Source organism: Epinephelus moara, chromosome 21 (genome assembly GCF_006386435.1).
Source record: "Epinephelus moara isolate mb chromosome 21, YSFRI_EMoa_1.0, whole genome shotgun sequence".
NCBI classification, from domain to species: Eukaryota; Metazoa; Chordata; class Actinopteri; order Perciformes; family Serranidae; genus Epinephelus; species Epinephelus moara.
This window is the reverse complement of record NC_065526.1, coordinates 33,391,167-33,406,281: the sequence shown is the minus strand read 5'-3', so window position 1 is coordinate 33,406,281 and position 15,115 is coordinate 33,391,167. Positions and strand designations below refer to the sequence as shown.

General features: G+C 41.6%; 1 protein-coding gene across 1 annotated transcript in view; it reads left to right on the top strand.

Moving 5' to 3' along the window:
* The window catches only part of xrn1 (5'-3' exoribonuclease 1), a 28,318-nt gene extending 15,616 nt beyond the window's left edge, over positions 1-12,702 (top strand). The window contains exons 26-41 of the mRNA XM_050074521.1: positions 513-648; positions 807-863; positions 968-1,100; positions 1,262-1,331; positions 1,546-1,741; positions 1,899-1,988; positions 2,100-2,171; positions 2,781-2,825; positions 3,069-3,149; positions 3,374-3,523; positions 5,070-5,196; positions 5,325-5,497; positions 5,658-5,768; positions 8,310-8,415; positions 8,763-8,944; positions 9,081-12,702. Of these exons, the coding sequence (XP_049930478.1) occupies positions 513-648; positions 807-863; positions 968-1,100; positions 1,262-1,331; positions 1,546-1,741; positions 1,899-1,988; positions 2,100-2,171; positions 2,781-2,825; positions 3,069-3,149; positions 3,374-3,523; positions 5,070-5,196; positions 5,325-5,497; positions 5,658-5,768; positions 8,310-8,415; positions 8,763-8,944; positions 9,081-9,434 (2,083 nt within the window). The 3' untranslated portion in view covers positions 9,435-12,702. The remainder of the gene's footprint in view (positions 1-512; positions 649-806; positions 864-967; positions 1,101-1,261; positions 1,332-1,545; positions 1,742-1,898; positions 1,989-2,099; positions 2,172-2,780; positions 2,826-3,068; positions 3,150-3,373; positions 3,524-5,069; positions 5,197-5,324; positions 5,498-5,657; positions 5,769-8,309; positions 8,416-8,762; positions 8,945-9,080) is intronic.
* Positions 12,703-15,115: the final 2,413 nt, after the last annotated feature.

Sequence of the window (15,115 nt, the reverse complement as noted above, 5' to 3'; positions counted from 1 at the left end):
ACACACACACATAGTATTTAATGTCTTGATTTTGGGCACATGATTCAGTCACAATATTGTTGATGAATATATGATAAAATCCTTAATATTTTCGGGGCGTCGGTAGCATAGTGGATAGTGGCGGCGCCCCATGTACAGAGGCGATGCCTCACTGCAGCGGTAGCAGGTTCGATTCCAGCTTGCAACCCTTTACTGCATGTCATCCCCCCACTCTCTCTCTCTCCCCATTCCACACTGTCCTGTCGATTAAAAAAAATAATTAAAAAAAAAAAAAATCCGTAATATTTGCCAGCCATGTCAGATGAAAAATGAAGGAATCACAGCCTAAATAAGCTCAGGAGGATTTCCTCTTGCTCCAATATTATATTATTAAATATATTATAATATATTAAATCTTGTAAATATTATTTAATATTTTCAGCACACACAGTTTGAACAGATTCTAAGTTCTGAATGAACTGAAACAGTGGTGTATTTGCTGATGAGCCCTGATACTGATGGTCACCCCACAGGGCGGAGAAGGTTGCTGAAATCACTTCATGGTTGAAAAGTCACCCAGTAAGCTCCATCGGCAGGACGTCATGTGACCTGCAGGTGCTGGACTCTGCCATTGTGGAGAGGATTGAGGACGCAGTGGAGAAAACCAAGGTGACTCCGACACACTTAATTCAGGCTCAAACTACAGCATACTTCCTCCAGTTACCAATATCAGTAGTTCCCTCTGTGTGAACACACTGTCCACCAATTCACACACCTCTCTTTTTATTCTCTCTATCTCTGTGTCACTCTCACCCTCCTTCTTTTAGATGAAAAAGAGCACCAAGAAAGTCCGTGTGACAGTCAAGCCCCATCTCCTCTTTAGGGTGAGTACATTTTGCATGTATTTGTCATTACTTTAAAAAGCATATGTGTATATATTATGTTTTTTTTTATCACCCTCGTGATGTCAACTTGTGTGTGTGTATAGCCCTTGGAGCAGCAGCAGGGCGTGGTTCCAGACCCGGATTCAGAGTATCGCCTGTTTGACAGAGTGATCAACATCAGGGAGAGCTTCACCGTCCCACTGGGACTCAGAGGAACCATCATCGGTATCAAAGGAGGTGAGGACACTTTTGTCTCTTTCATCATATTTCTACATATGGTTATGAATTCTACCAAAGTCTCAGCACTTTTTAAAGTTACTATGACAGAAAAGTAACAACATAATTAAGTAATAACATAATTCTCACAGTTTATATTGTGTATGGGTTTGTGTCTTCAGCGGAGCGCGAAGCAGAGGTTCTCTATGAAGTGCTTTTTGATGAAGAATTTGCTGGAGGTCTCACCATCAGGTAATTGCACTAAGTGAAGCTGCAGTTTGATTATTGCTGCAGCAGTAACTCTTTTGTTGAGTATTATTTAGAAGCAGGTTTTTTTCCCAAGTAAATTTCTTAAATTTCTGACAGAATAGTGAATAATGTGGGGAAAAAACTGTGGCGTATAAGTGAACGCCTTTCACTCCACACCAGAATGGTATCTAACCAGACATGACTCATTTGTCCTCAGGTGTACGTCCCCTCGTTGTTACCGCCTCCCTCCCTTCGCTCTCATCAACCTTTCCCACGGAGCCAGAGTGGATCACTCCTCTCACAAACTCACCGCCATCGTCAAACCTCAGCCGGCTGCAGCTGCAAACTTCAACTCCCAACGCCAGCTGTCCGGCCTGAACCACTCTCCACGTTCACCCTTTATACCCACACAGGTAAGAGAAGAGCCCCACCCAGTGAAAAACTGTTTTATATTCCTGATTGTAATTAATAAAACAATTAGAAATGTTGCCTCTCAGGAGGCTCACCAAGCTGTTTTTACCTCCCTTTCACACAAACTCTTTTCGTCTTTTCACCTCTCCACTCTTGTAGCATAACAACAAACAGGGTGTGGTGAAGGCAGCCTCGCAGGGCAACAGGAACTCTCCCTCTAAGGGTCCCATCCAGAAACAACAGGACAAGGTAACCTCAGGGTCATCTCTATGTAAACTCCTCTCACTTCTGTTGGCCCTGTAACCATGTGACCTTACACACATACATTTTCTAATCCTGTGTCTGTCTCTGTATCTTCAGGAGTACAGTAATGTGTGGCAGTCTCTGCAGAACTCTGGGCCTCCTCTCAAACCTCCTGCTCACTGGCAAAATGTACGTCTGTATGTGAGAGTGTGTGTGTTTGAGGGATTTTTTGAATATTATATAAGAAAAGATTGATTTGCTAGCATAGTGCTGACCCTCTGTGTCACTTGTTATACATGTTTCACCAAATGTGCAACTACCATGGTCAAGGACTCACAGTTTGGTACAGCTGAAAAAAAACAAATGCATTTAGTCTTGAAAGTGTCAGACAGACAAAGTCCTCTTGCTGGGGACTGAGGTGTAATTGGTGTTCTGTATGTTTAAAACCCAAGAATGTTTCTTGTGTGGCGGCTGCATATGTCCAAAGTACACTTGTGTTGACAAATGGAAATACTAATCACAAAATACTTTTTTGGTATGATTTTAAAATGTTTCTGTGGGATTTTGAATGTATGGAGCCTCTGTATGTTCATGGCAACCCAGCTTTGTGTTGGGGACTATAGAAGACTTTAGTAAGAGAAAATAGCCGGTAACTTTGACATGAAGCAGTTCAAAGTCAGCAGTTCAAGGTAATGTGTTGGTGGAGTGTTACACTTGTTTTTGAAACACACTCATGAAGATTTCACTGGGTGTTAGAGGAAAAATTAACAAAACAATCTTGTGTGTTTCCAACTCTAGGAAGGACTTTCCCAACAGGGAAAGAACCAGCACTCTAACAAAGCTGTAAGTACACACACACACACACACACACACACACACACACACACACACACACACAAGCAGAAGCTGGTGCACTAGAGAGAGATCTATAGATGATTTATGTATATTTGTGCGTGTGTATATAGTGAATTTTGTTGGTATGATGCTGGATGCAGATCTTTGCTTTAATGTGTTTAACATGTGGGCTTGTTATATTTATAGAAAAGCGTGAATGTGTGGAGGGAATAATGTGTGTGTCATTTGCAGGCCCCAGCTGGTGGCATCAGACTGTTGAAGAAAAATGAAGACGCCAACTCCATTTTCCCCCAACAGAACACAGCCAATAAGGTACACACACAAACAGACACACTTTTAATCTCCTCTCCCCAGCCTGGTTCTTTTGAACTGTAAGGGACAGTGCAAGGCTCTCAGTTTTGCAGTGTCACCCAGTGGCTTGCTTTCAACCACAGTAGTCAGAATATTGTTAAGACATTTTTAAATTTGTCCACAATAGGTAAACTAATGTCTGCCCACTACCTGTTTTTCCATCTCTTCCCGTTTCTCTCACCTAGGCTACGACTGAGTTTGAGGACCTGATAGCCAGTCTCAAGATCTCCAAAGGCAGCCAACAGACCCCGCCCCCTCCTGCTCTTGCTCAAGCACCCACCAGCCAATCAGATGGCCAGTCAGATGGCCCGTTGTCTCCGCAGTCCTTCGCCATGGTGAGTAGCTCAGACAGAGTTTGCTCAAGATGACAGTGGTCTTGTAATGCATGAGTAGGGTAGATATTTGGGAGATGTTAAAACCGCTAAAAAGTTGTAACACATCTGCCTGTCATAGAAAAACTGGAGCTGAACAATTTGAGGAAAAATTTCGATTCTGCAGAAGAACCACAACTACAGTCACAACTTGTTCACAGAATCAGAAAGATGCAGCTGCTTGATGCTCATGTCCTCTCAGGGTGTCTGTGGTTTACACTTGATAACTACTACTGAACGTTTAAAGGGCGGTTCCATCTGTATTCTTTTCCTGTTTTTTTATGTGAAAACACCCACACAGCCATTAGCAAAACACAGTGATGTAGGTAAGAGCAGTAAATAATAACTAAAAAGATTTTTGGAAGTGTGGTTGTATGAGGTACTTATCCATAGTCAGTGTAATATTTTCACCATGTCACCTTGCTGTCACACAGCCCTTTCCAACAGGGAACTGAAGCCACTATATTTTTCTCTCCTCAAAGCCACCAGACTCCAAAAACCGTAATTTTACCTCGCAGAGCACTGCATCATGTTTTTGTTATGCACAGTTTTTTCAACCAGCAGCAGGCTAGTGTGTGTGATCATAACAGGCTGAAATGACTTTGTTCAAGCCTCTTTAACAATGTACATGGCCACGTGTTCTCTTCCTGCTCCATCATGATTTTAAAACAGTTTGGCCTTTATAGTTTTTAAGCCTTTTAGGCAAGAACATGAACATGAACATGTCACCCTCTCTCTCTCCTCTTTCCTTCTTAATACTGTTCTCTGTCTCTCAGCTCTTTTCCTGGCCCTTGTTGTGTCTATTTCTCCAGTGTCCACTGCAAATCTACAAAATGTATCCAGTTTATAGGCAAAACATATGAGAGATGCATCAAGAAGTGCAGTGTAGCCAATCAGAGGCAGAGTGGGACGGGTCTTGCCAAGAAAAGCCAATAGCGAAGCAGCAAGCAGAGTAAACTGAAGGATTAGTATGTGATGTCATGTGGAAGTGCTTCCCACGTCTACATGCCTTGGTGTTGCGCTGGAGTCAGTCACATTACTTATCTCCAGGTTTAATACCCTGAAACAAAGCTGCACTTCACAGCTTTTCCTGGGAAAAATAGCATGTATTTTTTGTGGACATTGCCACAGGACTTGGTCAATTAATCAACTTTGCTACTGAAAAGCTATTTGACTCAGAAAGTAATGAGGTTACCACCATGCTACTGAGAAATGTAGTTAAATTAATTAGGTTGCTACTTGTAGTGATGCTACTGCCCAACACTGAAAATAACACAATACAAAAGAACAGTTCAGTTCAAAGTAAAAACAACAAGTCAACGTTACAACAATACAATTAAAAACAATAAAATAAAAAGTCTTTTGTTTTATTTGTTGTTTTGTTGTGAAGTGTCCTCGGGTCCCTTAAAAGGCACTAAAAAACTAGCTATTATTATTGTCATCATTATTATTATTATTACTAGGACAGGCTAGGATAATTGAACTGTTTGTGTGTTGTTCGTTTTTCTAGAAGGGAACTCTGATGCTGAAGGAGATGCTAAAGATTGACGGCGCTGGAACAGGAAGTCCCTCATCCCAGGAGGCAGCTAACACAGTTAGTCAGCAGCAGAGCAGGAGAAGATCATCCAAGAAACTAGGTATGTATAAAATGACTACACCACAGGCAAATGTACTGCGACCAGGTTTCCAAACCCAGAAAGTGGAGTTTCTGTCTGTATACAGTGTCAGCCATGTTTTTATTTCTCCCTCTCATCCCATTTTCCAGCAGCAAATATGAACACTCCCCACAGTGACGCAGCTGTGATAGCTTCTCCCACTCTGGCGGGATCTCCCAACCTCTCCAACGCTGTGCTGACCAGCAAGGTGTCAGAGCTGGCATGTGTCTGTGCAGGGTTGGGAATGGCACCTCCTGATTTCAGCTTCATAGGCAACAGACAGGTAACACAGTGCAGTGCATGTTTGTCTTTTTAGCAACATAGAATTTAGTTCTGTTTTAGTGCTTTATTTACCTGCACGCTGTAGATATATGCAAGAAACCTCAGCCGATAAGTGTGTCTTTGTCTGTGTGTGGTTGCTCTAACATCCTCTGTCTCCACAGACAGTAGTGTGTCAGGTGAAGCTGTCCAATGGGTTGATGGTTCACGGTCCCCAGTGCCAATCACAAAATGATGCCAAGGAGAAAGCTGCCTTCTTTGCCCTCCAAAGACTGGTACAACACACACACACACACACACAAACATTACTGTTTCTGTGTATAAGAGAGTGTGAGAATGTTTGCTTGCAATGCCATAGTTGCACTATTTGTTCCTTTTTTTTGTTCTAGTTTTAAAATATTAGCGAGGTTCAACTATTTTGCCGGGCCACCCAGTGTGTTTATGCATCTGCGCTTGCATTAGTCGTGGCCAGAGGAATTATATCCTATATTGTCTGATAGTTCTATTCTTGTAAATGCGATATGTTAAGAACACCTTGAGGGAATTTCTTCAATATTTTTTTTTTTTTTTTTTAAAGATTTTTTTGGGCATTTTTTGCCTTTATAGATAGGACAGTTAAGCATGAAGGAGGAGAGAGAGAGGGGTAATGACATGCAGCAAAGGGCCACAGGCTGGAGTCGAACCCAGGCTGCTGCGGCAACAGCCTTGTACATGGGGGCCTGCTCTATGCACTAAGCCACCGACACCCCAATTTCTTCAAATTTGGCACCAATGTCCATGTTGGCTTAAAGGATAACTTCGGTATTTTTCAACCTGGGCCCTATTTCCCCATGTGTATGTGTGCGTATGATTCATAGGTACAACTCATTCTAAAATTGGTTCAGTATTGAGGGAGGTGGATGCAACCGGGAGCCGCGGAATGAGCTAAAACGGTAACGGGGGCAAATGCGTCCCGTATAAGTTTGCGCGTTAAAAGTGCTTTTTTTCGCCACTGACCGGTTCAGATCGCCAGTGCTATCTCTGTAAATAGCATAGTAAGCGTTTCCCTTACCTCTGAACTGTGTGACGTCATCTGGCGAGAGCTTTGCTCCACTGTGTCTGTAGCTTTCTCTACTCGTGGGACAGCCGTTTTCTTGAGGAAGAGGTGTTTCGGGATTGGATGTCTTCTCTGCTTCGGCTGGCAGTAGTCATCTTGGGAGAAGTGAGCACTGCAGACCCGATGGTCTGCAAGGCGCAGTGTCTGGACAGGAGTGTTAGCATCCATTTGTAGCACGACTAGCCACAACTTCAGCATCTCGCCATCTGACAAAGGCAGCCTATGAAAGCTGTACGGGGTGTTGCGTGACATCCTGTTCTTATGAAAGCTGTACGGGGTGTTGCGTGACATCCTGTTCTTGCAATTCGGATAAGCACAAACACGAACAATTGTTTTCAATCGATGCAGTAAAACTCTCAACTGTACTCTGGGACAACCAGCGCCACTCTGAGCGGCGCTCTGCATGGCTCCTCTGTTTTCTTCCGGCAACAAGCAAAGCTCTCGCGAGATGACGTCACAGCCCAGAGCAAGTGAAGGGTAAGGGAAACGCTTAGTATGCTATTTACAGAGATAGCACTGGCGATCTGAACCGGTCAGTGGCGAAAAAAAGCACTTTTAATGCGCAAACTTATACGGGACGCATTTGCCCCCGTTACCGTTTTAGCTCGTTTCGCGGCTCCCAGCTGCATCCGCCTCCCTCAATACTGAACCAATTTTAGAACGAGTTGTACCCATGAATCATACGCACACATACACATGGGGAAATAGGGCCCAGGTTGAAAAATACCAAAGTTATCCTTTAATGATTTACAGATTTGTTTTTGGTGGTCAAAGGTCAAGGTCACTGTGACCTCGTCTGTCTTTTTCTTGTAAACATGATATCTCAAGAACACCTTGAAGGATTTTTTTTCCCAGTTTTGCACAAACATCCACTTGGACTCAACAATGAACTTTTTTCAGATATTGATAGTCAAAGGTCACTGTGGCCTTGCATCCATCTCATTCTCGTGAACACGATATCTCTAGAACACCTTGAGAGAATTTCCTCAAATTTGACACAAACATCCACTTGGACTCAAGAATGAACCAATTCGAATTTGGTTGTTGAAGGTCAAAAGTCAAGGTCACTGTGACCACACCAAACATGTTTTTGACCATAACTAAAGAGTTCATGCGCTAATTTTGACAAAATTTCACACAAATGTCAAATAAGATAAAATAATGAAGTAATGCCATATTTTATCCAAAAGGTCAAAGGTCAGCTTCATTGTGACATCATCATGTTCTGCGAAAACACTTTTCTGGCCATTATTCAATGTTCTATATCTCAGGAACAGAAGGGGAGACATTTGGTCAGATACAGACTTGGTGACACTAATCTTGGGTGTCCACCTTGAAACTGTGCTGATTGTATAGATCTTTTGTTCTGCCGGGAGGAAGATGTGTGTGAAGCATCCATGTTTCACAGACATGGATGTAAACTGTAACTGCAACTTGACAGGTTAGCAGAGGCTGTATCCCCATTTCTTGGTACCCCAAGAAAGAAAGAAAGAAAGAAAGAAATTAAGCAGGTTGACAAACATTACGTGATCATTCTGGATAATATTTAGCTATTACTAAAGCATGGTTTTAACACGGCTGTCCAAAGAAAGGGAATGTGAATGTGCATAAATAGATGTTTGTTTATTAGCAGCACACCAGCATGAGTGCTAATCTTTCCGTGGTATTATTGTTCAGATCTACAATTAAATCTTCTTCGTCTGCTTCCTCTTATCTCTAGAACTCAGTGGGATCAGGCTTCCCTATCCCACCTGCTCTATATCCAGGAGTGGGCCAGATACGACCCCCACCCTTAGGAGCCATGAACCCTGTTTTCAGCCAGCAAGGTCAGTCTTCTCTCCTTACATTTTAGATGAATAATCTGTATTAGATGGAGCAGCTGTCATCAGCAAGATTACTTTCAGCATGATTCCTCATCTACAGTTCCTTGTCAGTTGTTTATGGCATTACCTAGAGGTCAGAACCGTTTAACACAGCTTTTACAAATACACATTTTTGCGAGATTATGGAAATTCTTGTTTCAATTTGTCTTTTTATTTGTCCCTTTATTTGTCTGTTCCCTGTAATTGGAATATTTTGTCATATGAGACTTTGTTGAGGTAAAGAGCCATACAAATAAATTAATTTGAACCTTTATGTGCCGTTATCTCATGAGTGTGCTCTTTTTCTTTAGGTGGTTTGCTGTTGCCTCCGCAGGGTTACGGCCCTGCACCTATGTGGGGAATGCCGCTGCCTCCTCACCACCACCAAAACCAGCCGTTCTACGCAGCAGCAGGAACCTTCCCTGGTGCCGCCCGCCCCCAGCCTGCAACGACACTGCCCATCGGCTCACACAACCAGTTTATCCCGTTACAGGTAGACTTATCACATATGAACAACTTCAATATTTGTAGAAATAATTAGCTGTATTTCTATTTTGTGTGCCACATTTTTTTTATAACGCTGTAGTCATAGTGACCCATGATTTCTGTTTGTCCTCTAACCTTAACAGGTGACTAAGAAGCGAGCCTCAGCCAACAAGAAGAACCAGGAAGCTCGAGAGTTTTACAGCGCTGCCCACGTTGTGAGCAGAAACCAGTCACTGAAGGCCCAGAACCAACCCTTTGGCCAATCACTTGTTCAGAGTGAGGGCGGCAAAGTCGACCAGCCGCACCAATACGCCGCCAACAGCAACCCCTCCCCGTCCAGTCCTGGCCTAGGAGAAGCCGTTTCCACAACGTCAGCAGCCCTGCGCACGCCCCCTCGACAAAATGTCCCAGTGACAGGCCACACCCCCGGCTCCTCCTCCAAGAGGAAGCAAAGAAAGCTGGCTGTCAACTTCGAGGCGGCTAAAGTCTCTGAGTAATGAGCTTGTGTGTGTCTGTGTGTGTGAGAGGAGAGAGAGAGAGAGAGAGAGAGAGAGAGAGAGAGAGAGAGAGTGTGTGTTTAGTGTTTTTAAGCTGCTGTTTTAAAGCCTGACTCAGCATCCCTGATCAAAACCTCATTGATGTGAAAGTTTCTTATTTTTACGTCATACGTTGCAAACTCTAGCAAACTCGATTATTCCCACATTAACATAAATCACAATGAGACAAAAATATACAACAGAATTCCATCGTCCCTTCACGTCTTCTCTTGAGATCAGTTATGCCAGTGTAACCTGGTTATTGTAGTTCCGCAATCCCTTCTTTAAGCTTGTTTTTGGCCAGTTAGCTGTACAGTGTGCTTAATGGTTCAGAAAGGAAGGTACATTCTGGGATGCAGCCAAAGTTCAATTTTTTCCCCCTCTTTGGGTCTAAACGAGATAAATTTAGTAGGCAGATTACTCTTCTTAGCAGAATTGATTAGCGTCTTATTTATTTGAATCAGAATATTAGTGCTTTATTAAGTCCTTAATTGAAAACTTTGGCTTATTTAAGCTCTCATTTTATTTTTGTAACTCTGCTATTAAATCTGTCGGCTGTGTTAACATAGCACACACCAAATAATTCCTGAGGTCTCGGAATCTGTCAGCAGTGCCGGCCTGAGCTAAAAAATACAGCCCAAGTTGTAATAAACACGAATTGCAAAATAATGACAAACTTGCTCAAAATAATGAGTTAGTGGTCATTATTTTGAGAAAGTTCACAATACTAATTATCAAGTCATTATTTCTAAAAAAAAAAGTAAGTCATTATTTTGGTCATTTATTTGAGCAACTAGGTCTTTATTTTTAGAGAGTTTATCATGATACCTTAGAGGATTGTTTTTCATCAAATTGGTGGAAATGGGCCGCCATATTGATTGATGTAGACAGAATAATCTTCTGACTAAAATTAATTATGAAAAAAAAATTCCCATGGTTGTTTATTGAGCTTGGTCTGATTGTATGAAAGTTCTAGTAAAGTGAAACACTGCCTTAAAAATGCATCGTATTCATTAAATATGCATTTTAGATAAACATCCAAGTGGCAAAAAGACATAGTCAAACCTTAACTTAAGTGCAAAAACATGATCATTCATACACTACTTTGTTCTGTAAGTGTTAGTCTGAGCATCGATACAGCCCGTAGAATTAGAAACCATTGTATGTCTTCCAGCCTTTTACAGTGTCAGTCTTAGCACCGTCCATCTACCCCTCCTCACAGTGTCGCTTTGGTTCGTTTACAGCTGAGAAGCAGGAGAGTTTTTACTGAGTTGAGGTGCTGCTATTGCCTTAGTTTTAGTTTTGGTCCCCACAGCAGGCTCCACGGCAGCGTAGACTGAGAACACATAGTGCAGATATGTCGAGATTTATCACGCTCCTGGTCACACAGTGCAGATAGTCCTCTTCAATCAATGAATCTTGGTTCTCAGGGACACGTACACTTCATACTCTAGCTTCAGATTTGCACTGCAGTGGCAACACCTTCCTGCTTCTCCCTCTGAATACTCAGACATACTAATTTATTTACGTGTCTTTAGAAAGCTAGTTTGAGGGCACATGATGCTGTGTATTTGTATCAAAATACATCCATGTTGTCAGGTTTGGATCAGTGGTGTTGGTCAGGCCAACATAGATTATCTGTTTTAATGTTTGCCCTTGTTTTGTGATCGTTTCCCATCAAGTTTGACAGCCTTTTTATTTCCGTCAGTCTTTTGACGCCTTGCTGCATTTTTGTACCTTTTTTATGGTTTGATAATGACTCGGCCAAAGTAAAAAGTTAAATGCGCACTGTCGTTCCACAGTGCAGAATTATGATATGAGAAACTATTGGATTATTAAATACACACCACATGATGATATTGCCACTGCAGAGCTGTTGTACACCAGCATATAACCCAGATTAAAATTCCAACAAGTGTTAAAATTGCCAGAGGCTTTTTTTTATTTGTCGGTTATTTCTTTATAAACTGGACCTTTGGAGGAAGTTGTTTTATTGGTGCAAAATACAAACTGACTCAGATTTGTTGAGTTCTATTGGACCCACAGGGACCTTTACACTGCCAGATTCCAAAAGCAACCTAATACAAAGTCAATCAGCTTTTTAAATTGGATAGCGGCAGTTTGTGGCTGATTTTACACAGGTGCAAAAAAAACATTTATTTTTAAACTGCTAAGATGAGACATTTTTCATGTACTAATTATGTACTTCTGACATTTTATTTGAAATACAAACCAACATTAAAGATTTTAATGGATTGTGTGAAGATTTCTGACCGATGTTAAAATAGTTTGTATTTGTCAAAAGTTTTAATTTCACTGAGATATTTTTGTATAAATAGTTCTAAGTGAGGTGTGTGTCGTACGTTTGGAGAACCACACACAGTTGATAATTGATGAGCTTTTGTTACAACTTAATTGTCTTGATTAAGTGCAGAGAAAAAAGTAAGCGTTGATATACTGAGATCAAACAGTCCAATAAGGATAGAAAATAAAATTTTTGTATCTGTGTAAATGCAGCCAAAGAGCACTGTAACTGTTATGTAATGAGTACTAATATATTTAAAACATTATGTAACCGCTAAATTCAGCGTCACTAAGATGCTATTGAAACTTTCCTCCAGGTCTCGGTTGGTGGTTTATAAGACGTTTGGCTATTTTGAAATTCTGGGCTTTCTTGTAAACCTCTGTGCACATCTGGACTTATTTACACTAGCACATACACACACACACACACACACACACACACACACACACACACACACACACACAATCTCCCCATTTTAAAGATCTTTCTTTTCAAGCTATGGATTTTATGTATACCCTTTTTATAGACGGTCTTGGGGTCTTTTCTAAGCTTTCTGAATAATTATCATTTCAGTAATGTTTATGGGAGAGCTACATCGATAGAAGTAGCTGTAGCGACTCATAAAGTGTCTTTACTTTGTCCTTGTCTTGAGGCACGCAGGCGTACAGTATGCTTGTGGTGTGATTGTTGTTTTATTGCTGATATCCTTACGCCGACCCCGAGACTCTAGGCTGTAAGGCTCTGGTGCAATAAGGGGACGTTTTAAAACATTTTGAAAATCGAAGCACACCTGTTGCATAATATGTTTTTTTTTTTTGTTTTTTTTTTGTTTGGAAATAAAAAAAATGAAGAGATAATGACTTGCTTTTTTGATTCAGGAATGTGCTGTACATATCGATTTAATAAAGTAAATCTTTTGTTACAACGTGGCTGCCTCTTTTTGGTGTCAAACTGTGCTCACTGCCAGATCTTTTTTTTCTTCTGATAATTAAACAAATACATTAACAAACAATTTAAGTATTTTTGGATATTTCCCCTTTATTTAATACGATGCATGAGAACAACCATAGACACATTACAGCAAAGGCAAAGCCCTTGCATTTGCAGTATCACAAACTGGACGTTCATCATTCCCATGAATGTACGAAGAGAACTGGATACAGTGGTGGAGGCGATGCCCCGTTCATTCCTAGGAAAGTTGTTGAGTGGCGAAAGTGCCAAAAAGTTTATTCATTGCGGATAATATGATTTAATCATGTGGCTCTTCCAGACTTTGGAAATGTAATCAGACCAAGCGGAACAAATACAATTGGTGAAATGAGTCATTTTGTGGGGTTGTGACACTCGAAAGAACGTATCCACTGCTTAACAGACGTCTCTTTCACAATGTAAGTCTATGGGAAAAAGGTTTTGAAGCCCCATGGCATCACGTGATTGACCTGTTAGTTGAAGTTATACAGTTTTTTTTCTCTATGCCCAATTACTTTCAAAGCTTGGTGTTCTTCCTAAGGACCTGGACGTTCCTGGGAAACCACAAGCGGCGCACAGTTAGGCCCAATCCCAATACCCCCCCTTTGGCCCTACCCCTAGCCCTTGGCCCTCGAAATGAAGCAACGAGGGGTAGTGGTTGAAATCTTTCCCTAGGAACTGGGACACCACTCACTATGTCTCCACGTCAGTTACGTTCACGCATACTTAACTATTTTAAACAGGAAGCCGCGAGCCATCTACTTTTCCAACCAGCATCTACAACGTAATGGTAACATTAGCTACTATTATGCTTGCTACCAGAGATATTGGATAAAGCGAAATACCCCACTCAGCTCACTTCCTGATCAGTGACATCAGCGCCACACCCCCGTAGGAGACTTGCGGCAGCTCTGAATGTATTGTCGTCAATGAGGAAAATGAACGTGATCACAATTTATGGTCAATTCTTTCGCCCTATAGTCGCTAAAGTAAATATCGGGTTCATTTTCCACAAGCCACACATCTTACCAACATTGTGACACTAATGCTGCATTTTTCATCCACACAGATCAAGAGAAACTTAACTTTGTTTGAGCCCTGTCCGTCTCAGAAAACAAATTCTCGCGAGATCTTGTGATCTTGACAAACAGGCGAGGGATTGAGGGAGAACAGGCTCTGATTGGAGGGAGAGCTAACCACGCCCACTTAGGAGACAGGAGGAGTAACCGTTTTCTTAACATTGGATAAGCCTATGGTGGGGTATCTCCTTTATCCAATATCTCTGTTGCTACTAACTTACAATTAGAGTAATAAGATGTACGACAGGGGACTTCTGCTAGCTAGCTAGCTAGCTAGCTAACAAGCTAACATTACGAGGCAGCATAAATATACTAGCTGGCGTGTTATCGTAATGTGAAAAATCCGGCAATTTTGCAGAGCAGGACAGATGACAGACGCCAGATAGTGCCAGCTAGCTAGCTAGCTAACAAGCAACCTGATGACAGTAACGTTACCTAGCTGGCTAGCTTTCTGTCAACTCCAATCTAGACATCGTGAATAGCAATAAAAAATTGTTATACCGTACTCTACACAAATAGTTATTTGAAAACGTTTTTACAAAAGTTCCATGTTTATTTGCGAAATTACACGTACATGTATGAACTTTTTTCCCTGTCTCTTGCTGGTGGTAGCCATGGCGACATCTACCCCTCGCTGGCAAGTCAGCATCTGAAATCCCTCGCTCCAAAGGGCTAGTTTCATACCCACTACCCCTCGTTATGCCCCCTACCCCTACATGCAAAAAGGAATTGGGACACCCCTATCCCTCATGGGAACGCGCAAATGTAGGGGTAGGGCCAAAGGCTAGGGCTAAGGGGGGGTATTGGGATAGGCCCTTCCTGACGTGTTTTCCATCACCCAGCAGTGGTTGGTCTGCCAGAGAGGGTAGGCGGAGCTAAAGTACGAGACTTGCTCTTCAACTTGTTACCATAGACTGTGTACAAAAAAAAAAAAAGGGGGATGTAGCCTTAGGGTCTGAAGAGTAAAGCCAACATATGGAAGAGCCTTAAAACTGCATTCTCTGTAATGGCCAGCTGGGAGCGATGCCACTCGTTGCAAAAAGACATCCAATTGTGTATAAGTCATTGAGAAAATGAGCCTACTTCTTACTTGATTTAATACCTCAGTAAAATTTTATTCATTTGAATCTAACAGATGGAATTAAAAAGAGTGGAAATAAATGTGGCCTTATGAATGTCCTCTGATATAAATAACAGTAGTCCTTTGAAAAATGTCCTTTAATAAATATAAACCTATTGATTTATTTAGTGCATTCTATTGATTCATTCATATATTTACATTTATTTAT